Source organism: Tympanuchus pallidicinctus, unplaced genomic scaffold (assembly GCF_026119805.1).
Source record: "Tympanuchus pallidicinctus isolate F22 unplaced genomic scaffold, pur_lepc_1.0 scaffold8, whole genome shotgun sequence".
Classification (NCBI taxonomy): Eukaryota; Metazoa; Chordata; class Aves; order Galliformes; family Phasianidae; genus Tympanuchus; species Tympanuchus pallidicinctus.
Window position 1 is genome coordinate 39,404,902 of NW_026294802.1, and position 25,598 is coordinate 39,430,499.

Genomic DNA, 25,598 nt, shown 5'->3' on the forward strand with positions numbered 1-25,598 from the left:
AAAAGTTGATAGTTTTTTTACACAGACGATGAATGTGATTAACATTGCCTTCTGATAGCTGTCCATTTCCTATGTCTGAATAATTAAATACAAGTTTACAGATGCTTTGATTCAAGCCAGTCCTTGTGTGAGTTCAGATGGACTGGATATGTGGTGAGATGTCTTAATTGTACCACTCTGCTTCTGGATTGCTTATGTATTGCAAAAGAAACATTGAGTGCTGGTGGCTAAGGAATACTTTCAGAAGAGAGTTATAAATGAAGATTTAGACAATAAATATAACATAAAAGGTTTGAATGAGTTTGAATGTTACTATGTAAAAGGTTTGAATGAGTTTGAATGTTACTATGTGAGATCTCTATTTCATGAAGAATCAACAGATACATTGATACATTCCATGTTCACAAATCCAAAGATTTCAAAACATGTTTGATTTTACCAATACCAAAACCAGCCAATATAAGCAAATCTGTTATTTGTTCTAGAATAAAGCTCATTGTGAAAGCATCTTTCAAAAACATTTGTCTAGATAGGCACAGTAGGAGATTTTTGAGGATGTGCAACAACACAGCGTGTGTACTTAATTAAAGCTTGTATTTGCATATATACCTGTATAAATAAAATATGCAACAGACAGCAAAGGCTAAGTCAATAAATCAATATTTGTAAAGCAGTTTAATTGCTAAGTTGAATTCAAGTGACATAAATAACAAATTTAATGAGACTCTTTTAGTATCATGGAGCTGGTGAGTTGTTATTTATACTACTGTACAACTGCCTGTTATTTTTATTTGTATTTATTCAGTATTATAGGATTAGCTACATGGCCATTTTCCTATGGTTTTGTTTTCTTTTACAGACCTTAAAACTGTCAAGTAAAGTTCTAGATAAAATAAGTACTGGACAATTGGTCAGCCTTCTTTCCAACAATCTGAACAAATTTGATGAGGTATGTTATTGTTTTATGCACTTAGTGATCCATCAAATACAAGTGCAATATTTCAAGCTGCTTGTGAAAAACATTAAGGAAGAAACAAGGATAAACAGCACTGCACTGACTGCTTGTTGTCAATATAAAATGAAGTCTGTCTTAAGATTGTGTTTTGGCATTTGGTCACATAAATGTATATACATCTTCATTTTTCTCCTATCTGATTAGTAAAGGAAACCCAAAAACTCGACATTCCATGAAAACATTCTTGTTTTGCAATTCAGTGAGAATCTACCAGAAAAACCCTGGGTTACACAGTTGGTATCGTAGCAGCCAGAACTTGCTCATCCAATTCTTCAGTCTTTTTTTCCTGAACACTTTCTATCTTTCTAATAATGTGAACCAGTATGGTTTTCTTGCTGTTAAACAAACAATGATATTCAGCATCCTGTTATTATTATTACCTACTCTCCTTAAAAATCTAATTAAGTTTTGAGGTAAGACTTTGTTAGGAATCATTTCCAAGACATCCTTTTTAGACAATACACAGTCACAGAATAGTTGAGATTGGAAGGGACCTCTGGGAGCCATCTGGATGAACCTCCCCCCTTTAGCAGGGCCACCAGAGGAGGCTGCCAGTTATTGTGTCCAGGCTTCTTTTGAATATTTCCAAGGAGGGAAAATCCACAAGGAGGGAAAATTCCCAAGGAGGGAAAAGCCTCTTTGGGCAGTCTGTGCTATTGCTCAATCAATACCTCCAATACTTCAGAAGTAAAAGCTTTTATTAAAGACAGAGAGGTAGATCCCTGGTAATGGCTTGGAGATTTGAAACTCCATGAGCTGTTGTTCAGATTGTTTGTCAGTTGCTCTGTTGATAGTATGAGGTTTTCATCCATTGGAAGAAACAGGAAGCTCGACATCAGAGAGACTCTACAGTTCCAACATGTGTGTTTGGTATATCTACTTTAAGCACTATTTTACTGTGCAGAGGAATGTGAGTTATTGCTGGTGAGCTAGGACAAGGCCCAAGTAGTGCACAAGTGTAGCCGTAACACAGAGCTCTGTGAAGGCTCTGTATCTCAGCCTGACAAGAGCCTTCAATACAAAATCTGAAGCAACATGGATGAAGTGGGCAGCAGTCTCCTTTGAATTTGTTGCACTCATACAAGTCATCTATTCACAATAGCAATATTGGCCTTCTCTTATCAGATTAAATCACTAAGAAAAATCTGCTGTGTACTTTTCTCATCTTGCATTGATTGAAAATTCCAGTGTCAATGGCAAATTCTGTTTACTTTTACAAAGCTGTTTTTTTCCCCTCGTGCATACATAGCAAAGAGATAATTGTGTACTGAACTTTGCCTTACAAAAATCAAAGATTAGTTGTGGAATGAATATGTATTGCTGCGCTGTCATTGTTATTAAAACCCAGAATGCTATGTGGTCGTAATCACAAGTCCTCCTTTATGAACTTGTTTTACTACTGGAAATATTTGTACCATCCCTCATTACATTTTTCAGTGTCACTTCAATGACTTACTCATTTTCATGTAGCTTTCAGAGCAATCTGTAATTTTCATTATTATTATTTTCTGCTGTGGTTTTCTGCAGGGTCTTGCTCTGGCTCACTTTGTGTGGATTGCACCTTTACAAGTGGCACTGCTGATGGGACTGCTCTGGGATATGTTACAAGCTTCTGCATTTGCTGGACTTGCTTTTCTAATAGTTATGGCCTTTTTCCAAGCTTGGCTGGGACAAATGATGATGAAATACAGGTGATGAGACTGCTTTAAAGGATTTTAATGTGTTTTTTTTTTTTCCTTAAAACATTTTTTTAAGAGGTTTATAGCACTTGGGATCTCTAGTTATGACACTGTTAGAAACCTAGCATCCAAAGAATGTTGGATGTGTCAGAAAAGTAGGGTGAAGTCTTTACTTCTTTAGCAGCAGGTATCTAATCTTAAAAAAAAGGTGATGTCTAACATGCAGTAAATAGTGATAATACTTTATTGTACTGTTGGTAGTGAGTTGATGTTAAACATAAGTATATAGGAAAACTGAATCATAAGATATAATGAGATATAAACTGACTATAGAGGATGAAAGAGATGAAATTAACCTACTGGCTTTTTACTTTGTAGGGATAAGAGGGCAGGAAAGATCAATGAGAGGCTTGTAATCACCTCAGAAATAATTGAAAATATACAGTCAGTTAAAGCCTATTGCTGGGAAGATGCAATGGAAAAAATGATTGAAAGCCTCCGTGAGTAAGTGGTTTTATTTTAGTCACATTTCTTACGTGTTGAGAGAAAAATGTTAAGTGACTGTGCACATTGTCTGTACTCATATTAGTTAAGAAGTAAAGCACACAAATATTAATCCTCCATTAAATGAGCATGCATTCCCACACTACAGCTTGCTTTTTCCCAATTTGTCAAATTCACAATAGAGATGATTTTTTTTTTTTTTTTTTTAAATTTGCTTCCTTATTTGCTGTGATGGTATTTCAGTGGTTAGCTTGTACAGGTAAAACAATTGTGGCATCTGTGTTTGTTTCTGGCCAACCTTATCCTCATCTTACAGTAAAAAGCCCTTTTGTAATGCTTACTTAAGGCTTTATAGATTTTCCCATTCTGTGCTGGAGGAAACAGTATGACACCTCTGCAGTAATTTTCTGAGAAGTGCAACAGAGCTGGTTTTAGATGTGCCACACAACCTGTTTAAGGAGTACAGTATTGCAGCTTCATGTATTCCTTTGGTACAACTACATTAACGTTTATTATCTGTGGAAAGTCTTGTGTAGTGCTTATCTTCTCAATTAACATCAGGATTGAACTGGCACCAGCAGAGCTGAAGCATAAAGGAGGTAAAAGAGCTAACCCAGCTGGCTGAGAGCTAGAGGACTTCAGTGCTGATGGTGTCCTGGGGGAAGGGAGGAGAAGTGACAGATTGATTGATAGGTGATGTTGCATGAAGCAGAGTGTTTGTAGTCCTTTAGGGAACATTAGAATTCTGTGCCAGGTGTGTGATTGGGAAAATAAAAGAAAATAAAAGAAATATAAGTATCGTATTATCATGTAAATAAAAGAGGTGAAACAGTATTATTAAACAAACATCCTCTTCAGCTGTCTTCTGAAAGACAACACAGGAAAAATTAAGTGCTCTTTACCTTCAGAATAAGAAAGTTCTCAACATTATAATAATTTATTGTAAAATATGAGAGAAAACCTGGATTGAATCCAGTTCTAGGATGAAATCAGGCTAGGATTCAGCTGGTACCACCAGTACTGGGCATTACTTTTAGCAATTTTCAGACCGCATTTTCAAGTAAATCCTGAAAAATAAGGTTCATATATACATTCCTCAAAATGGTCAAGAAACCTCAAAAAAACAATTACCATTTTACAGTTTATATTTATTGCAGTACATTATAGAAAATTTTGTAATGCTGGAATTCAATTTTTACTGTATTATGTGTGAATTTTTAAGAGACATGAAAGAATTCTAAAAATGTTATAGGAGCAATCTATCTTTCTTCTTCTGCTTTTGCACCAAAATGCTGTATCTTCTGACTGATCCAAAAGGTCACTTGGTAAAGATATCACCAGAGCAGGCCAGCCTGGGAATGTCAGAATTTCAGTTGAATTTTGCTTGCTGAGACAGCTCTGCAGGGCTTTACAATCAGTTGGTTTGTTAAGATGGTAGGAAATGAGATATTGTGAGTTAACCCATGCCTGGACTTTAGCAACCATGCATCATAACTGTTAACAAACTGTCTCTGCGTGCTGGAAGTTTCTGGTGCAACCTATTTTAACTAACTCTATCTTAATGAACTAGATATAACTGTGAGGTTGTATCTTCTAGATCTGAGCTGCCTGGGCTGGCCATCCTGCAGGTGTAACGCTGCTGGAGGCAGAGACCTCCATGTAGCTGTGACACTTCAAAGACAACAATATGGGCTGTCTCCTATGTGCCTCTGAAGCCTGTAATGGCAACTGTTCATAAAAGGTGTCTGAATAAATGCACTGCATTTCTATGGGCCATATAATGTATTTGAATAAGTAAAAAAACACGGTGCCAAACTGTTACACCTGAACAACAGCATAATAGTCCACAAAGTGAAATTCAAGGCTTGAAGTGTCTGTATTTTGTTAGCTGGCTGGTACTTGAGAGTATACTGAGAAGGTTTGGTGCATTGGTTCTCCCTTGTTCGAGTGACGTTTGTAAGCTTCAGCACTGGGGGTGGTTTTGGTTTCTATCAGAGATTTTCATCAGACTGACCAGGCATTGAACCCCAAAGTATTGGTTATCCCTATTCACGGTGTCATGCAGTTTCATCCAAGTTCAGGAGATCCTTGAAAGGCCCTTTTCCAGACCATGATTACAGCTGTGGTGGTTACATGCCCGACTAATCTCTCTAGGCCTGTCTTGTGAATTGCAGACATAGCAAGAGCTGCTAGGCATCCTGATTCTAAATTAACTGAGCTCAGTCTTTCTCTCAGGGACTTCCATGATAGGACACTGATGTACGTGGAAATCTCACACACATGCAGTGTAGAGCTGAAAGTAGGTCCCACACAACCCCAAAATCTTGGACTTCCTTTGCGTGCAGACAGTGTCTCAGTACCAGAAGATAAGTAAAGACTATGATGCTCAGACTTGCAATACCAGCAGTTAACGTCACCAGTGCAACTGTGAAATGCTAAACATCCTAATGGTTAGAGCATTCATCCAGAATGGGCACCTTGATTGGGGACTAGCTCCATCTCTGGACTTGAAAACCCTTTATCTTTCATTGCTGCAGAAGTGCCTATGGAAAAGCTGAGACTTTTTGTGTCTGGGAATGTGAAGTGAATGAGGTTGATAGAAAGCTTTAGAACTTTTTATTTAACAGCTCTCTGTAAGATGCATAAATGTTATGAAGCTAGGAGTAATCATTAGTTGCATTCCTTGCATTCTTTGAACCCATGCTCCATAAACTGAGATTCAGCAGGAAAGATCGAGAACTCCCTGCCTTTCACCTCTTCCAGTTGAGGCCACCTGACACCTCATTTCTTGGGTGAGGCAGTTAGTAGGATGGTCTGCAAAAGGGGACGACGCTATAACTGATTGTTCTTGGAGTTGTTATGGTTGTATCTAGGAAATCTGACATTTAGGAGTGTCTGATTTCCCAGGGGATCGTGTATCCAGGTGATCAGATGAGAAGGGAATGACATTTCTGGGAGCATTAGATGTTTCTGGAGAGTTGTATCAGGAACTGTAATGGCTTGTGGCTTATGAGGTAACTAAATCATGACATAGATCACTGTCACTTTGTCTAACAACTCTGAGGATCGGTGCCCAAATATTGCTGCAATTATTTTTTAAATGTAAATTGGGTCTGAATCTTGATTTTTTAATTGCATTCCTTAAAAATAATAGAAACGAATGAGCCTCTAGGTAAACTGTTTTACCAGCAGTTCTATCCAAAACTTTGTAAGATATAAACTGTGAAATCAGATGCTAATCATTTGTTTTTAAATTTTTTTTTTTTAACAGAACTGAACTGAAGCTAACCCGAAAAGCTGCTTACGTGAGATATTTCAACAGCTCAGCCTTCTTCTTTTCAGGATTTTTTGTGGTGTTTTTAGCTGTGGTTCCATATGCTGTGACAAAAGGAATCATTCTCCGAAAAATATTTACCACTATTTCGTTTTGCATTGTGCTTCGAATGACAGTGACCAGGCAGTTTCCTGGGTCTGTGCAGACCTGGTATGATTCTATTGGAGCAATAAACAAAATACAGGTAGGTTGCCCACACTTCAACCTTCCCAAGTACGTAAGCTAATTCTTTATAGCACGTTATCTTGTCAGTTGATCAACAAAAGCACATGGCATTTGTGCAGACTTTCCGAATATACTAATAATGCTTTGATTATACACCATGAAATGCCATCATAAATCCTGATATTGTTATATGGTTCCCCAGGCAGCATAACTACAGGAGTCTTATGCTATCCGCCATTTGCTTGTTTTGAAACAGAGGCATCTAAGCCTCTTTTTCATTGCAGAATAGGGAACTTAATAAAACTACATTCTGGTACTTAAGAGATGTTTTCCCTTCAGAAAAAGAAGTACAAAATTAGTATGTGTTTTACATAGCACAGCTTCCAGTAGTTGAAATCACAAACCTGCTGTTTTTCTAGCTATTAGTGGCAAGAACAGCAGGAGATTGTACAGCTTATGCAAATGTGCATCTCATTCATTATGAGTAGTAAACATAATTAAGGTACTGGTCTGCTAATTACTGCCTACCTTACCTACCAAGATCAATTACTCATGTACCAGCGTGAGTGGCTTATGCAGAGTCAGCTCAGGGTAAACCTTTGTGACCTCTCTTTTGTCTGCTGTTTTGTTATCAATCCTCAGAGAAAGAATTCTATTCTGAATCCAAATATTAGGAATTTTAAAAAAAAGACTGTAGATGTTTTCCATTAAAATATAATTTTCTTATTTTTCAGCATGGTAGAAATACCCAATATACCCAATATATCCAATATAGAAATACCCTTAAAGATCTTTATCAGAAATCTGAACTGTAATAAAGAATAAAAGCATCTATTGGATTTTTGAAATGTCAAGAATCTAGCCTTAAGCCTGTCTATCTGACATTCAGAAGGTTGCCTTGTTGGATCCCAATTAACACAGAGCTTGTGTTGCCAGGCTCCCTAGGCATTAGTGGTGGCATCCTGTCTCTCATATTTCCTGGAAGAGTGCATCCAATGCTTTTTCACAGAACTGGAAAGCCCAGTTGTCACACTACTTTGTTAGACGCTTGTCTTTGGGGATACTAGCTATATGGCTCTTCTGGAATTCATAAATAATGATCTCTTTATGATAGGTTTCCTCAGACTCCATATAAAGGCTTCACAGAATCCCCAAGCACTGATGCCCTTTGTTTGTCACAGGAAATATGCATACATGCATAAAATGAATAAGCTATGCATATATTTCCGTGATTTAATTTATTCATCAGTTTGGAGAGTTTGACCAATATTCTCCCTTACCATATCCATTTTGTTTGTCCACTGTATTACCTAGGCAAACATAGTTGGTCCCATATAATTTTGAAAGGTGATTTAGAGGAGATGGTAATTAAAGACTGCATAACCTTAATAAAATAAAGAGACAGAAAAGTTAAAGATCTTACATAATATAGACTTACTCGTTTTTTCCTTATCATGATACTGATTTATCCTTATCTCAGAAGATAACACGAGTAGGGTTGCTGATTTCTGTCATTTGAAATGACCGTACGTCAGTGCTGCACTAGCCAGTGTTATCATCTGCCTTTTGTGCCCACATCATTTAACTTCATTTAAGCTTGCAGTTTTGGAATAGTGTGTCAGCAGTGTCTAGCTGTTTAGCTTCATTGTTTAACAGAGTAACCTTCAACATTCCACTCCAGAAACAAAGCTTTATTTGAAAAGGATTAAGGCTGGCAGCTAATGCTGCACCAAACAAGTCCTGAAAGTGAACAAAATGCTATGTTTTGATATTCTTACTAAACCAGAAGCAAATACACGCATGCTTATATTTCCACTAACAATGAAAGAATTGGTAGCTTCAAGAAACATTTCTTTCTGAATCTGAAAGACATGTACGGTCTGCATTTGTGCTTCGCACAAGGGCACGAGAATGCAGTAAAAAATAAAAAAAAAATAACACCATCAGAAATGTTAACTGGTGCTCAGCATTGGCAAATCTGTATTGCTTTGTGGGACTGACCGTCATCCCTTACCATTTCCTGTAATCTGCTTTCATTGTGTTTCTAGGATTTCTTGCTAAAAGAAGAATATAAGGCTCTGGAGTATAATCTAACAACAACTGGGGTTGAGGTGGAAAATGTAACAGCTTTTTGGGATGAGGTTTGTACTTTTACCTCAATTAAATTCATATACTAACTACAGATAGATAGATACACAGATATTTACCAACATTTGACTCACTGTTCTCTAATAAGAGCAGACCTTCCTTTTTACTGGCTTCAGCTGTCTGCAGGTGAGGAATATGTGGCAAGTAATTAACACATAATATCAAATTATCCACGGTGGAGAAACATTGGAATAAGCTTTTTAGCAAATGAGAAGGCCTGTAACTTATTTCAAATTTAAACCATCCCGAAACCAAAATCAATCACTGGCAGGTATAAATATCAGAAAGCAGTTCAGTTAGACGATTATTTTGCTTGTGTCAGCATATTTAGGTGCAAGTACAATGTGGATGGTAAAACAGATACAATTTTAAGAATATAATAAATTGGTTATGGATAGGAAAAGTAATGTTAGCAAAGTAAGTCCATAGGCTTTCATAAGTCTATAGTGTGCTACACTTGTCTGCATATGTTCTGTTCGTTTTTTGTGTATGTACAAACATACCAATATGTGTGTTGCAGGGAATTGGAGAGCTCTTTGTGAAAGCAAAACAGGAAAACAACAACAGCAAAGCTCCTAGCAATGACAACAATCTCTTCTTCAGCAATTTTCCCCTTCATGCTTCACCTGTTCTTCAGGATATAAATTTTAAGATCGAGAAAGGAGAGTTATTAGCTGTTTCTGGATCTACTGGATCAGGCAAGGTATTTCTCTTTCTGTTGTTTCTATAGAAGTCCTATTAATTTTAAGGAATATTTTCGTGTTGTCTGTGTTGTTACCAGTATTGTTAATGTATTCGTGCTAATCTGTGCTTTCTGTAAAAGTAGCAGCTGCAGGAAGAGTGTATGAATAAAATATATCTCAGTAAAATGACCCATTCTTATTTTAAATTTTACTCTGTGGCTAATGTGAAGTGGAGACTGTTGGAAAGTTTTTGTACATACAAGGATATAGGCTTAGTAGAGAAATACCAACTTAAATTACAAGTCTATTTTTCCACAGGAACTGAAAGGAGGTTTGCAGGAGTAATGCAGACTGTAACCTTATGCTGGTGATCACAGTGAGCATCTCCTTGCCTTTAAAACAGTGAAGTAGAGAACGTTACATGGATACCCAGATTGCTCAGTGTGTTTGAAAGCAGGGCTTTTTCCTGCTTTGCCAAAACTTTAAGGAAAAATTTGAAAACAAAGTGGTCAGCAATCTGACAAACATGACACAAATTAGCAAAATAACTATGATGCATACTCTAGATACGTGACATACCTCATCGTATAGGCTCCAGATCATTCAGTACCTTAGCTTGAGCTCACACTCTCAGTTCCAGGTGAAAGCCTGGAGCACAGGTTTGGGGAGGTGCTGTTCAAACTGGTGGAGTACTGAGAAAAGTTGTGGTTTAGATAAATCATCATCTTAGATCTGGATAATGTTATAAACGCATTTTGTTTGCAGATAACGCATTCAATTGACCTTGGTACTATCATAGAATCATAGAATCTAATCCAAGGTTGGAAAAGACCTACAAGGTCATCCAGTCAACCAACAACCTATTGCCAATAATTTTCACTGAGCCATGTTCCTTATAAAATACACTGAATTGTAATACTCTTATTCACTTCAAGCTGTAAGGAATTAAATAAAGTATTTGATCTTCAGGGAGCCTTCTGAGAAGGCGTGAAAGAAAAAAAAACACATTAATTACAGATTTGGCAATTTTTCCCATTTAACAAATTATTGGTGAAAGTATTCTGACTTGCTCTACTTTCACCTATCAGGACTCTTTTTGATGAGGAGGCTTCCTCTCTGGAGATTTTCAAAAGCCATCTAGACACTGTACTGAGCAGCCTGCTCTAGATGTTTCTACTTGAGCAGTCAGGTGTTGGTCCGGATGGCTTCCAGAGGTCTTGTCCAGTCTCAGCCATTCTGTGATTCTTTGTAAAGTCTTTGGTTTGTTGAAGTCAGTGGAGAGGACCCATCAATTTCAAAAGCATCAAGGCTTCAACATTATTTTTCATCAGTGATACCATTGCAAAAGACATGAGGTGGTCCTCAAACTGATATACTGGCATGCATTTTACTGTGATAGTTCTGAATTAACAGAAGAATTTCATTATATTGCTGAAGTCCTCATTAATCTAAGCTGGCTGTTGGTGAAGCTCATACTTATAATACAAAGATGTCACTTAGTAAGAAGGCTGTTTATATATTCCATTTATTCAACTTCGGAAAATTCAGATCACACTGTGCTGTAAGCAATTATATACATACAAGAAATTTGCATTTTTCCAGGCAATAAAGATAAAAAGATTAAATATTATCTGAAAGGAAAATGTAAAATAAGATTTACGCTTAGCCCTCCAACAAAAGAAGTTTCTCCTTTCCTTCCACCCTCTCAGTGTAGGGTTTCTTTCCTGTTGATGGTGTTGCAAATTCCAGGAATTTTCAGGCCAATGGAACAGAGTGTGTACTTATTTCTTCTCTCTGTACTATGAGGCCTGACATCAGCTCTTTAAAACAGCTTCTTTAGTAGATGTTTCTGGTCTTTTTTTTTTTTAACTTTAAAGAATACGACATAAGATATTATAGCTCAACATCCAGTGTGCAAAACATCCTAAGAGATTATCCTTTGCAAGTTCAGAAACTTCTTACTCAGCTTTTTGGAAAATTGAAGTTCTGGTATGATGAGAAGATGTCTCATGATATTCCCCCTGTATAACTTCTCAAAAAATATCTTTGCTGAGAACATAAAATTGTGTCTTAGATAGATTTTTAGATCTTGGGCTGTTATGTCCCAGCTTTGTTGACTGTTTATCTGTGATAAGAACACCACTGGAATGCCTCTGTAACATATTTTTCCTTGTATTTCTCAACTCTGTTCTTTGATCAAGTAGCTAGTGATGTGTGACAAGGTTACGACAAGCTACTGATTAACTTTGAAATTATAACATGTTAGTGCTGAAATTGCAATCAATTCTTTTATGAAGGGAAATAGCAAATATGCATAGGTCATGTATTCACGTAAATGAGTTAACAGTTACAGAGAAGACTTCAGATCGCACTGAGCAGTTGGTGAGCAATTGCATCCACAGAGATAGCACATTTTTCAAGGCAACACAGAAAAAGGGCTATAAACATTAGCAAGATTGCAAACATGAACTGTGTTGCACAAAGAACAAGCAAAATAGACAGTGATGTTAAAAATCAAATAACATTCACCATAAATACTAATACCTGACATCCATATGCCTCCCACAGATACTCACATTTTTACCTTGTAAAAGTGCTACAAGTTTAACTAATGAATGCTTTTGCAGCCACGTGCCTTGTTTATAGGCTATCATACAGTTTTTCTTGTTCAGTAACTTTCTCTCTGTTCAGGGGCCTTTCAGAACCATACACATCATGACAATCTTCAGTAATTGCGTCTTGTACTGGAACAGTGAATGTAGGGACACATTTTATAGAACGAAAGTACCACCTTATTATTTTAAGGTGATTCCTATTTTGTTTAGCATTTGTTGTGGTTGTATGCATTTCTGATATATGAACCATTCATAATTTGTCAGACTTCTCTTCTGATGTTGATAATGGGAGAACTGGAGCCTTCTCAGGGTAAGATTAAACACAGTGGACGGATATCATTCTCTCCTCAAGTCTCTTGGATCATGCCTGGAACAATCAAAGAAAACATCATTTTTGGTGTATCCTATGATGAATACCGATACAAGAGTGTCATCCAAGCCTGCCAACTGGAAGAGGTCAGTCATTAGAACTCTTAAGACCTAATTGTATAAAAATAATACTAAATAAGAGTCAGGAGTTTCTTGTTTTAAGTAAACAAGAACTCATCCTGGCATTGAAATTTCGTAGTATTACAAGTCAGCCTATTGCCAGCTCCTTCGGACATACGCTGATGGTGCTGGTTCTGGGAGTTTACATAACAGGAGCTAAATCAGCTTGCTTGACTGAGGTTGTGCTTTTCTTTGTGTGAATGCCGTAAGTTTTCACATTGGAAATTACTGCAGGGTCAATCTTTATGTGATGTGTAGTCTATAATGAAGTCAGAATGCCCCTGTATTTGTTTGTTGTTCCTAGAGGGTAATGTAAGAAACGAGCACTTTTTCACCTTGCAGTATACAAAAGGACCCAACATTTTAGGCCTTTCCACACTCATTGCTGTGCCATAAGATCAGGTGTTTCCTCAGCAGCATGTTGACGAAAACAATAAATATTGAACTGCTCAATAGGATCTTTCTTTAGGCTATGCAGTGAAACATTTTCCTTCAGTGCCAGTCAAGCAAGAAAACAATAGCCACTCTGTTTAAAAATAAGATGAGGTTACAGCATTTTATCTCAGAGCAGGGTATAGTCAAGTGATAAAGTAATCTGGTCTTATGTGTTTATAGCCATCTCAGTCTGTGTTTGGATTGTGGTTTGCTGGAAATCTTCTTTGAAAGCTTCTGAAGACAGAAGAATTAGCAACTTCTGTTTCAGGCATTCTGAAGAGAGTAGTCCTTAACCCCAGACTTAAAAAGTTGTAGTTAATGCCAAACCTCCAAGGGACAACTTGCAGCAGTTCAAAACTCTCCTTGTCCCAGTAGGCTTTCCAGCCTAGGCCCTGGCTAGAGCAGAAGGTTTTTAGTGATGGGTTTGTTTGGTGCTGGTGGGCCAGCTCAGTGTCTCCACGCTGGTGAGCTAGCTTGATGTTTCTGTGTTGGTGAGGGAGCTCAGTGTTTTGGCACTGGTATGATACCTTGGTGTTTTGTTTTGGTAGGATGGCTCAGTGTCTCAGTAGGCTGCAGTTCCTTTGTTCTCCAAGCAGGCTCAATCAAGCCAGCTTTGATCTGTGTGGGTGCAGATCTGTGCAGAACGATATGCTTCACCTCTAGCAGGACTCATTACTTGAGGCCAAGTTTGATATTTGTAAGGATACTTTCTTCTGCACTGTAGCTGAATAAATTGGGACGGCCTGAAGAGAAGGCAGAATGGTCTGGAATCAAGCCAAATGCATTACCTTGTTACTGTTATACTTGCTAGTCTCATTAGCGTTGAATTACAAATTATCAAGTAGGACTGAGAACAGCAAATGTAAGGATGGTTTTAAAATATTAATTCCTAGTTTCTTCCCCATTGTGCACTTTTAAGGGTTTTATTACGACAAGAAGAGTTAATGTTTTGTTGGTTTATGGTTGTGTTTTTGTTCTTTCGGAAGAAGGAATGCCAGAGAATTTCTGCCTAAAGGAGCTCACTTTACATTCTTCTCTACAATTTGTGTAGGTAGTTACATAGTGCCCCTGAATGCAAGAGAGTATTGTTTATTTTGTCTCTTATATGGGTTCTTCAAGTTGGACCAGGGTGTGGTAATAAAAGAGAGTTTGTTTCCTTATTGCACATATACTGGAAGTTAGTTAAAAGGCATCTCTCAACAGTGACTAATTGAGATTTTCCTTCAAGTTCCATGCTCACAAAAAAAAAAAAAAAAAAAAGTTTTGAGGAAGACAAAGCCATTTCCTTTGACCTAGTGATCAAATGTAAACAGAATCATATAATTGTTTCCTTTTGAGTGGAAAGGGATCCTTAAAGGTCATCTGCTCCAACTCCCCTGCAATGAACAGGGACATCTACAGCTAGATGAGGTACTCTGAGTCTGGTCCAGCCTGATCTTGAATGTCTCCAAGGATGGGGATCCACCACCTCTCCAGGCAACCTGTTCCAGTGCATCACTAAAAACTTCCTTATATCCAATCTGTATCTCACCTCCTTCAGTTTGAAACTATTTCCCTTAGTTCTAAAACAGCAGACCCTGATAAGAATCTGTTCCCTTTATAGCTCTCCTTTAGGTACTGAAAAGCCACTATCAGATCTCCCTGAAGCCTTCTCTTTTTCAGACTGAACAGACCCAGCTCTCTCAGCCTGTCTCCATAGGGGAGGTATTCCATCCCTTGAATCATTTTTGTGGCCCTCCTCTGGATGGACTCTTAAAGGTCATATGACTACTTGTCATAATTTCAGGAAGACACTATATATATATATGTAATGCTGAAGAAGCATGAAAAAAGTTCTCAAATTCTATTTTGAATGTATTTCTATGAACTAGCAGCATGTCCTTATGGCCAAGAAAACTAGTGGTATCCTTGAATGCATCAAAAAGAGTGTGGCCAGGGAAGTGATCCTCCCCCTCTACTCTGCTGTGGTGAGGCCACATCTGGAGCACTGCATTCAGTTCTGGGCTCCCCAGTTCAGGAAAGATTTTAACAGCATAGCCTGCTTTATATGTGTAAAATGATTCAGAACTTGTTCATAATTACATTTTTTTATGTTACTGTTCCTTACAAGTAAAGTAGGACATCAGGGGAGGTAAAATCATGTGGTTCTAATTACAGGCATTTGGAAATAGACAAAGGTTAAGAGAAGAGCAGTAGGTGACAGAACAACAGAATGACTACTTCGGAGTTGAAATGAAGAGATTGTAGTGTGTCTAGATTCACCCTTATTCATGCATGATGTTGAACTCGAATGCCAATACATTTTAGTCATGTGATACTTACTATGAAGCATCACAGTAAAAAGCATTTCATAGAAAAGGTAGAAGGGGAACTTGATCCTCTACCACTGCCTTCTTGTTTTATCTTTCCTCGGGGAATAGGGAATATCCTAGCAAGTATGCAGTGTGAATACATAACTTAACAGATCTTTCAAAATGAAGATAAAATTAGTCAGCACAAAGTAGTAGTCCTCACCATTTATCAATTTTTCAGTAACCTTGTTGGAATATACTGTTTGAATGAGTTTAATTCTGAGTGTGCAGATATTATTGTGTTTATTACTTTTAACATTACTGCTATAATAGAGAAAAGCCAAGATGTGATTGAGGCAGTCTGAACTCTCTTTCTTCTAAAGAAAGTCCCCATATGCTAGTTTAAAAGTAATTAAAAGTAAAATAAGATAAACAGATGATACTTGAGCTTATGCTACCTTTCTTTTTTTTTGACAAGGTGTTTTACCCTTTTATTAAGTACTTTTCATCACATTCATGATAAAAGTCAATTAGAAGGTGAACTTCTTCCTAGCACTTCAGATTAAAGACCAATTAAGTAAGAACACATTCAGTGCTGGGAACATCCTGCATGATTCACCACTTTTATTCACAGTGATGAATGGCAAAAAACACTGGGAGATGTGAACTGCATGAATTTATATGTCTATGGAGTCTTGCTACTAAATATGAGGTAATTCCACAGGTGCATATTCCACAGAGACTGAAAGATTCTACTAATGTAATGGGAAGGATAACATGAATTTAAACAGGAATTTGTAGGAATAGCCAAGGGGTTTTCAACATCCTTATTACTGATATGAAAAATTGTGAAAAGAACATGGCTTGATTTTTAAATTTTTAATTTGAAAAATCATTATTAATAGCCTACAATAAACTGGAAGTGGGTTTTTTCATTGGTTTTTATCACTTGTTAAGTTACAAAGGTAAAGCCCTTGAACAATTATAGTGGGAAACTTGAAGGCTACATTTTGTTAGCTTTGAACAAAATTGTCCCAAGAGAATACGTTTTTCAAGCCAGAACAGCAGAAACAAGCCCATTATAGTTATTCTTGTTAAAAAATAAACAAGGACTGTATCTCATTTGAAGGGAGACAATACTTCATTTGTTTTAAAATCATAGTTCTGTGACTTCTGGTTTTGCCTTTGTGAAAGGTAAGAGAGATTTTTCCACGTACTTAATTCATTCTGTCCTTCAGTGCTTTCCTAAGAGGCCATAAACCCATAATGGCAAACTACCTGTAAGAAGCTGCCACTTTTAAAGTAAACACATGTTCTGATTTGACAGGCACCACCTGCTTGTGAATGTAATGTTTAACGCTGCTTGCAAACAGAGAAAGTGTTTCCTTACAAAATCAAATCATATAACAGCATACAGGAAACACGAAACCACATTCTGTCCTTTTTGAGCTGCCTTCACAGGGAATGCATGCAATACATTTTCAGCTTAGATCATAAGAAAATGATTAGAGAAAGAGACAGTTAATATGCCAAGCCCTCGTTTGTGCTCTTGTGTGTTTGGCATCTCCTCAGAAAGGATGACATCTCCCCCTCGGTGCCCAGCTCTCTGCAGTGTCAAGGATGCCCTGAGACAAAAGCACATATTCTTACTAGCATCTCACTGTGCTTCCCCAGCCCCTTTTATCAGTGCTGACTGGGGTTTTTTTTTGCAGGTGTGTTATTAGTCTGCATAGAATATCACATCTGAAGCTGACTACAGGTGCACAATTAAACTAAATCTGTAGGAGTTGTGAGGCAGTTTGACAGCTTTTAGTCAGGCAGCGTGTGAAATACTTTGCACCCCGTTTTGTGGCCACTGTTCACAAGGGCTGCTGACACGTTAGGAAGCGGAAGAGAGGAACAATAAGGACTCAAATCTGGCTCTGTGTGCTTTATAGTAAGCAATTCTCTGCAAGAGGATATTAAGAGGAAGCTTGGTTACCTAATCATGTAGATGTTTGAAATGTGGGTGTTCAATGAGAAAGCAGGTTACCTAGGCTGCCTTCATAGATAGGGACAGACACAGGTATGCCAATGTGAAGTTCCTCTCATCCTAGTGTAATCAACTAAAATAGCATAACTGAATTCCCTGCATGTTTTCTCTGGAGTTTTTAGAGGAAAAAGGTAGCTTAGATGTCTTTGTTATCAATATGAGGTGGGGTGAGTCCCACTCTTTGTCCATGCATTAAACAGATGTATGGAAGCTGTCAAGCATTTAGCAACTAAGAAAAGACAATAATTGTCTGACAGTTAATAACTAGTTAAAAAATCAGGAAAAAAAGTGCCAAATTTTACACATTGGGAATGGTGTTTTCTTAGCATGAAGACACATAAAACTATCAAGTAATCTTCAAATAATCTTGGTAACAAAGAATTTGTATGCAAAAAAAGTCTGTTCTGTGTTTCCTTTTGTGTGTGTGTGTGTGTTTTAAGCAAGATCATATTTATTATATACTCTGGAAAGAGTTATTACATTAAACTATCTCAGCATTATTCTTCTGTACCAATCCCAAAGGTATTATCAATTACCCTTATTGCTGAGGCAGGTGAATATGACTTACACACAGTTAAACCTACAAACAAATATTAAATAGAGTGCTTTCTCCTTGAGTGTGAGATTTGTTAGCTAATATTAGAAGATCTCACAAAAAAAAATTACCATCTATGGGAACAGGGACTGGAGAGAGAATGTTAGGGTTCCTCTCTGAAAATAACACCTCCTATTTTATTACCCTGACCCACGATGTCAGAGGTGGATATTGCTGGTAAGGCAGTAGAGGCAAACCTTCCCACCAGTTTTCCATTACATGTTGTCGCCATGTGACAGATGGCAGCAGAGGGGCAGTCTGACAAAATGGCGTCTGATGCAGAAGTGCGGATGCAGCAGAGGTGTGTCGTGGAATTCCTCCATGCAAAGAAAATGGCACCCACTGACGTTTGTTGACTCTTGCTGAATGCTTATGGAGACCAAACAGCAGATGTGAGCACGGTGAGGCAGTGAGTGGTGTGTTTCAGCAGAGGTGGCAGTGATGTGAAAGACAAGCCATGTTCTGCATGGCCATGCACAGCTGTTACACCACAAAACGAGCTCATCTGCACGAATCAGAAGACTGTGACTAGGGAACTGTGTACAGAGCTAAATATCAGCTTCAAAGCACTGGTGGCAATGTTGGAATGTCACAGATTTTGCATCAGGTGGGTCCTAGGAATGCTCACACAGGAACATAAAGAACACCATATGAAAGTTTGTCATGACTTACTGAATCAATATGAGGCTGAAGATGACAGTTTTCCACTACAAACGATGATGAAATGTGTTGTCACCATTAGGAGCTGCAGTCAAAATGACAGTCTGTGGAGATGCAAAATGTGAATTCCCCATTGAAGAAAAAGTTCAAGACACAGCCCTCAATGGGTGAAGTTATGAGATAGGAAAGGGGTGATCCTTCTGGATTCCCTGGAACCCAGACAAATCATCAACTTTGACCACTACATCATGATGCTGACTAAGCTGAAGGCTCGAACTTCCAGAGACAGGCAGAGAAAAAAACTTATCCCAAGATAACACCAGGCCCCATACCAGTTTGAAGACTGTGGAACATGCTGTCAGCCTTGCCTGGGCTGTCCTATAAAACCTATCACATAGTCCAGATTTCCTTCTGACTGCCATCTATTTGTGCCAATGAAAGACAGACTGTGTAGGCGACATTTGTCTAGCAACAAGACCGGCACAACAATTGTGAAATTGTTAAGTGGGTCAACTCTGGTGGTGGAGATTTTTATGTGTGGCTTGCAGCCTTTGGTGAAATTGCACATCTGGTGGTCGTGACTATGTTGAAAAACAGTGTTCTGTAGCTAAGAATTTGCTCTATCAAATAGTGTTGTGCATCTGTTACAATTTCTATGGAAATAAATAGGAGGCATTAATTTTTGAGCAACCTATGTATATATTAAAGAAAATCCAGTAAATGCTTCATTAGCATGCTGGGTTTTGTGCTGTTCAGCATCATTACATTAGATTTGTTCCTGGCTTAATTTCACTTCCTGCATAAAATGACAGCAAGGATGTATTTGGACCAGCCCTACATACTTTTTTACAATAGGTAATGCATGTTCCAACAAATAACATTGTGTGTCTATTGGACTTCTTCACTCTGTTTATGCCATTGAAAGAAATTACTAACCATTTTTTAATTATTATAATTACAGCCTGAAAAGTTCTTTGTCTTTTCCATGCCATATATTACCCTGAGGTGAAAGGTAGAAGAAAACAGAAGGGGAACTCATTAAAAGTCTGATTAAAATACCATGTTGACACACCTGCAAAGAAATATATCAGACAAAATCCAACCACCAAAGCAATGGGAGTTCTGGAATTGATTTTAGTAGGGCTAGGATTTTACATTGATGATAGGGGGAGATATAATGGGCCCAGTAATAACCTGGAGCTTATTTAGAAAAAGTTGTAGAGGCAGGAGTCAACAATGGCACCAACAATATTGCAGGCTTCAATAGAAATGTGAAGCAGTTGAAGTCAGCTTAAATATTTAGGTAAACGCAACAGCACAAATAGCAGTGTCCAGGTGAAGATATTGGGGTAATGTCAAAAGTACAGATGCATAACATGACTCCGGTGTGCAGAGTGAAATTGGAAGGGATCTGAGCAGGTCATCTCATTTAAATGCCAGAAAAGCCTTTATGCCAGAATTCCACACCTCCTTTTGAAGTACTTCATGGCCTATAGGAAAATAATTATATTCAGATAATTGTGCTTTAAAAATGTTAGCACTATATTTTGCATCCTTCTTTCTGCAAATGTCAGTTAGTAACAGGGATTTGTTTGTGCGGGAAGCAACTAGTTAACATCAGAATAAGTTAGAAATCACCTGCAATGGCTTTTCCGTACATAAAAGCCTCTTGATTTTGAGGTCAGAATCCTCTGAGCCAGGAAGTAAATGCTATTACCAAATTAAAGAGTTGGGAGAATCTCCCATTTCCTGATGGATCAGGCAGTCAATTTCTAGTCTTTGAGCTACAGGACTTTAATCTGTCACTGATCCAGGACTGAACAGCATTGTTACTCTGTTCCTGAGGTCAGGGCAATTTACAGGGGAGGAAGAAGGAAGTGTTTCTCTGGCAAGATTTTTATTTATTTATTTGTTCGGCAAAACCTGCGGGGCCTGTGACATCCAAAAGAAAATGATTAGCAGTCAAAATCTCAGTGCATGTGATCACAGCTATATTGCATCAGACTTCATGTGAAATGTTAACTTCTAGAGAACAGCTCAGCTTAGATTGTATTTCCCTGGAAGTCTGAAGAGCCTGGTATCTGAGCCTGACCGTACGTCCCAGCACTTCTCTGTTCACCTGGGGAATGATGCAGATTGCATATTCAGAGCTGGAATCGATCGTTCTTATGCAGATACCACAGCTGGAAACAGGAGTCCTGTGCTAGCTGGGGACAGACAAGATAAAAGGTATTCTGACAGTGCCATAGAGAAGAGCTTATCTTTTTCCTCCATCTTTTTAATTCCATATCCTCTCTGCCACTGTTTTAGTAGCAGAAGTTATGTTCTCTGGCTGGCCAAAGATTTTGATTGCTTCCAGAATAATTCAAGCTTGTTTCTTTCACTGAAAAGTGCCAGGCATCTGCTTTCTGATTTCATAAATAGTAATGCCTTGAAAAACGCTTCAAATTTGTCTTCCAGTGTTTTGCCTAAGGAAAGGTAGCAAGCCCTCCTTTGCCTGACTCGTGGTTCTGACTCTAATGTGGGATGTTCCTCAACAGGAAGCACTGGAAGAGCACAGCTTTTTCCAGCAGCAGTGGTAGGCCATCTGGGACATGTTCATGCCCCTACTATGAATTGAGTGGCTGTGTGCAGGTGAATGAATGGTTCTGAATGCCTTGAATTGCTGCAGTTGTGTAGGAGCAGCTGTGCAGCAGTGCTGTGCTGCTAGGTGGGCAGCGCTGGTGTAGGGAGCATCTGGCTGTCTTGGGGCTTCCAGCTGCGTGCTGGGAAGGCTGCCTTGCAGTCCTACTGCTGGAAGCCCAGTCTGCCCAGGGCACTGCCAGCAAGTGGCTGGGAACCTGAGGTAGTTGAGCCTGTGTTTCTGAGCAAAATTCCCTGACGTACGGAATGTTGTGGAGCTGCATCAGGGCAGGGTCAGTTGGATATCAGGAAAAGGTTCTTTACCAGAGAGTGGTCAGACACCAGAACAGGCAGCGGTCGTGGTCACAAGCTGCTGGTGCTGTAGAGCATTTGGACAACGCTTTCAGACATAGGGTCTGATTTTTGGGTGGTTCTGTGTGGAGGTAGGAGTTGTACTTGAGGTTCCTTGTGGATCTTTTCCAACTCAGCAGATTCTATAATTCTATGGTTCTATGACTCACAGTGGCGTCAGTGTTACTGAAATAGCTTAAGGACATAGGCTGGATAAGATTTACAGGCAAGTTAATATTTTTTATAAGAGCAACCGTAAACTTAGATAAGCTAGATGGTGTTAGCGCACATAAGCACTTCTCCACATCTGTGCTTCCATGAATTGTTGTGGTTTGCAGTGGTCTGTGCTAAATGCAACTACTCAAAAGTCTCCTGTCCACCTCTGCCAGTGAGGCACAGGGATCTCTACTGGTGCCTCTTTCTGTCTTACATGTGTACAAAATGGTATTCTCTGTTTTCTTCACTGGCAAAATATTCATTTCTAGCACAGCCACAAGTAAGTTACATGCCAAGTGGTGGAGCTTGGTTCCTACACTATTTGCAAGCCTGTGTTCCTGTCATTCTCTGCTGAGAATTTTATCCAAGCCTCGTTTTTATGAAACTGCCTTCTCTGAGGTCTGAAGAATTCAGATCTAGACTTTGATTTTTGCTTTTCCACCCGTGGTAGCAAGAGCATTTATCATCGTTGTTATAGAGGAAACTAACAATTAACATCTTGAATCAGTTTTATACAAAAGTATATTCTTTGTTTTTATAGCAATCCAGCAATTCAAATATTTGTTCTTGAAACCTTACAGCTTGAGATTGTTCTCTGAGATAGAATGATGCTCTGTTTAATCACCATTTCTGATTACGTGAACGTGTGAAGAAATAATTGTGTGGGAGACTTTTTTATTTCATTTTTTTACAACTTCTGTCTAACCTCTCTGTGCAGTATTGCATATCGTGCCTCCATTTGTTCTGTAGCTTGAGTTCTTTGAATATGGAAAATCCATGTCAGATTCTTAAAAAAATTTGTTAACAGGACATTTTGAAGTTCCCAGACAAAGATTATACAGTGCTGGGAGAAGGTGGAATCATTCTGAGTGGAGGCCAGCGAGCACGAATCTCACTAGCAAGGTGAGCATTTTGCTATTTCTATGTTTTACATACAGGGGAAATGTTATGACTGAACACATAAGTACATGTGGGCTAAGACCGAATATGTAGCTATACCCCAGGCAGGAGCTTCGTTTTGCTATCAGAAATCTGAGATTTGCTCTGCAATTTCATTTGCGATACATCTGTACAGCTATTCATTGAATTTTAAAAATGTCACTCCAGATGCATGCTATGGCTTGGCTGAAGATGAGTGTTCTCCTCCTGACACAAGATGCACTGGGAGATTCAGAACTTCACGTGTAGTTCTCTGAGTATCAAAGAAACACTTGCGATACACATACACAGATAAAGCAGCATGCTGGGATCTTTGCCTGCTGTGATACTTAGACAAAGCAGTTTGTACACCGACTAATGACATACTCTCTGCCTGCAGATAACAAAACTGAAAAAAATCCTGCCATGTTTCAATAAGTGTTACTAGTTTAGGAATTTTTGTGTCATACAAAAAATAAGTGGAAAACAATGGTTAGCTTGCACCAATGGGTAATGGCCTAGCCCTGTCTCTTGGGCTTTCCAAAGTCAGGAGATAATTTTGAACAGCAGCATGTTTTTCATGTAGTTTAGCTGTATGTTTCAGCTGGATTGCTTAGTTATCATCAAAAATCCAGGAATGATAGCTGTAATGTGTAAATGGTCCTGTTGGTTTCTGTGCTGTGCTTGGTAGAAGTAAAATCTCATTATAGTGGTCCACAGTGGCATCCCGTGAAAGATGTGCGTGCCTGTTTGAGGCTAGAAGATTCATTAAAATAGGAAGCCTTTCATTGAGGATATCCATAGTGCATTTGTAAGAGAGGAAAAGGGATATGGCTGCTTCTGTTTCCTACAAAAGGACAAGAGAGATGTGGGCAAAGTTTCCAGAGAACACCAAAAAAAAGGGAAAGAAGAACCCTAACCAAAACCCACTTCTATTTTCATACAAACTTCACTCAAAATATTTCTCAGATTCACTGAGTAATCATGTCTGTTGTTTTTCAGATGGTCACAGCTCATTTACTGGAGTGTCATATAATGGAATTTATGTTTTTATTGCCAGCTGTATAATAATTATTTCATAAACAGTTACATGTTGAAAGGCAATAGTTTATTTGCTTTAAATTTTGATTGTGCTGTAATCTAAACTCAACATACATGAAGGTGTGCAGGTCCTTGGGTTGCAGATGAAGGTCTGTGGAAGCCAGAGAAGAAAATGTAGGGTTATAGCCCTGGGTTGTACCCTCCTTCACTGCAGATAACCTGGACATTATTTGCTTGGACTGGCTGCATGCATCTATCTGGTGTACTTCTTGCAGTCATATTAAATCAGAGTCCCTTCTGTAAGTGCCATCAGTGATTCTTCCTGAGGAGCAGATGCAGCTTGCCTGAGTTCTGCTTTCTAACAGTACAGCCAGTGCTGCTGTTGCGACAGGGCAAACGAAAAGCCCCTGGAAGGAAACACACTGTGCTCATTGGCTCAGCACTTTGAAGTCAGTCCTATACAGCTAGTCAGTCCACCATACAAATTACAGCCATAATCTGAGTGCAACTGTTATTCCATCAGACAAACTGCAGATGTTTCACTGATGAAAATGCCAAGAACAGCGTGAGCTTTTTGTTATTGTGCAGCCACTTCATCATAACGTAACGTATGGCCATTTAAATCAATCATGACAGAGATTTTTTGATAGAGCTGCTTGGTTTATTAACATAATATAGTATCATTGAGCTTTATTTCTCCTGGTGGTTAAATATTTTCACATTGTTTAACATAATTATTTGAAAACACGATTGAAAAGTACTTTAAAAAGTACTGAAATGAAGTTGGCCAAATTTTCTTTACTAATTATACCATGATTCGTATCACATCATGATTTTCAAACTGACAGAGGAAGGCCAGGGGTTTTTTTGAACTTCTGTTGAAACATCTACAAAACCCCTCTTAATCACAGATTTAAGTATCTCTGACCCATGTCCAGACATATGTAGCTTAAGAGCCTAATGCCACAAATGATTTTTCACATCCCAATCTCAAAATATTGTACAGTCCTGTTTAAGGTAATGCTTGCAATCTTATAGCTTGCTAACACTTGTCCTGGCTCACCATTTATCTCAAATTACCCAAATTATCACATGCACCAAAGTCTTTTTAGGCACTTATTTACATAGATGTAATATGCAAGGAAAGCCCTAACTGAAAAGTGACTTATAAGCAGATTAAATGTTGAACTCTAACTCTGTATTTATACTGAAAAAAAGTTTTTCAGTTAGAAATATAAAGGCAGTCATTTTAAGTTATGTTTATGTGAATTTGTAAGAGTTGTGAAAGTTAATTTCATTTCTGTTTTCTCTGCTCAGAGCAGTGTACAAAGACGCTGATTTGTATCTCATGGATTCTCCTTTTGGATATTTAGACATTTTTACAGAAAAAGAAATATTTGAGAGGTACTGTATGTTTTGAAATGCTGTACTTAAGAATTCCATGAAATGACTTAGTGTAAAACCAGTAACAGAAATCTCCCTCTAATTGTTATAGAATTTAAGAACAGTACAAAAATACAGAAGTGATTAAAATAATACCTTTGGGGAATGTTGTTTTATAGAATTTTTGTGAGTAAACATTTTGTGTTAGCATTAGGATGGGATATTGTGTATAGCAGGCCTGGGCCGTATTGAACCTGATGTAATCTGTTAATCCCAGGTTGTAACACTTCATGTCAGGTGCATCTGTCTACCAGAAGGGCTCTCCGTTTAAAATTTGTATCTACTGTGTCAGTATACGTTTTGGCAATATTTTATTTTTTTAGAAAGAAATTTTAATTGCTGAAAGAGTGGTCACCTGAAAG

The 25,598-nt window shown here is 38.2% G+C and overlaps 1 protein-coding gene across 2 annotated transcripts in view; it reads left to right on the forward strand.

Annotated features, from left to right (window-relative positions):
- CFTR (CF transmembrane conductance regulator) overlaps window positions 1-25,598 on the forward strand; it is an 81,428-nt gene that overhangs the window by 18,729 nt on the left and 37,101 nt on the right. For both annotated transcript variants that reach the window (XM_052668430.1, XM_052668431.1), the window contains exons 5-13: window positions 860-949; window positions 2,543-2,706; window positions 3,073-3,198; window positions 6,470-6,716; window positions 8,746-8,838; window positions 9,366-9,548; window positions 12,408-12,599; window positions 22,643-22,737; window positions 25,111-25,197. In XM_052668430.1, the coding sequence (XP_052524390.1) occupies window positions 860-949; window positions 2,543-2,706; window positions 3,073-3,198; window positions 6,470-6,716; window positions 8,746-8,838; window positions 9,366-9,548; window positions 12,408-12,599; window positions 22,643-22,737; window positions 25,111-25,197 (1,277 nt within the window). The remainder of the gene's footprint in view (window positions 1-859; window positions 950-2,542; window positions 2,707-3,072; window positions 3,199-6,469; window positions 6,717-8,745; window positions 8,839-9,365; window positions 9,549-12,407; window positions 12,600-22,642; window positions 22,738-25,110; window positions 25,198-25,598) is intronic.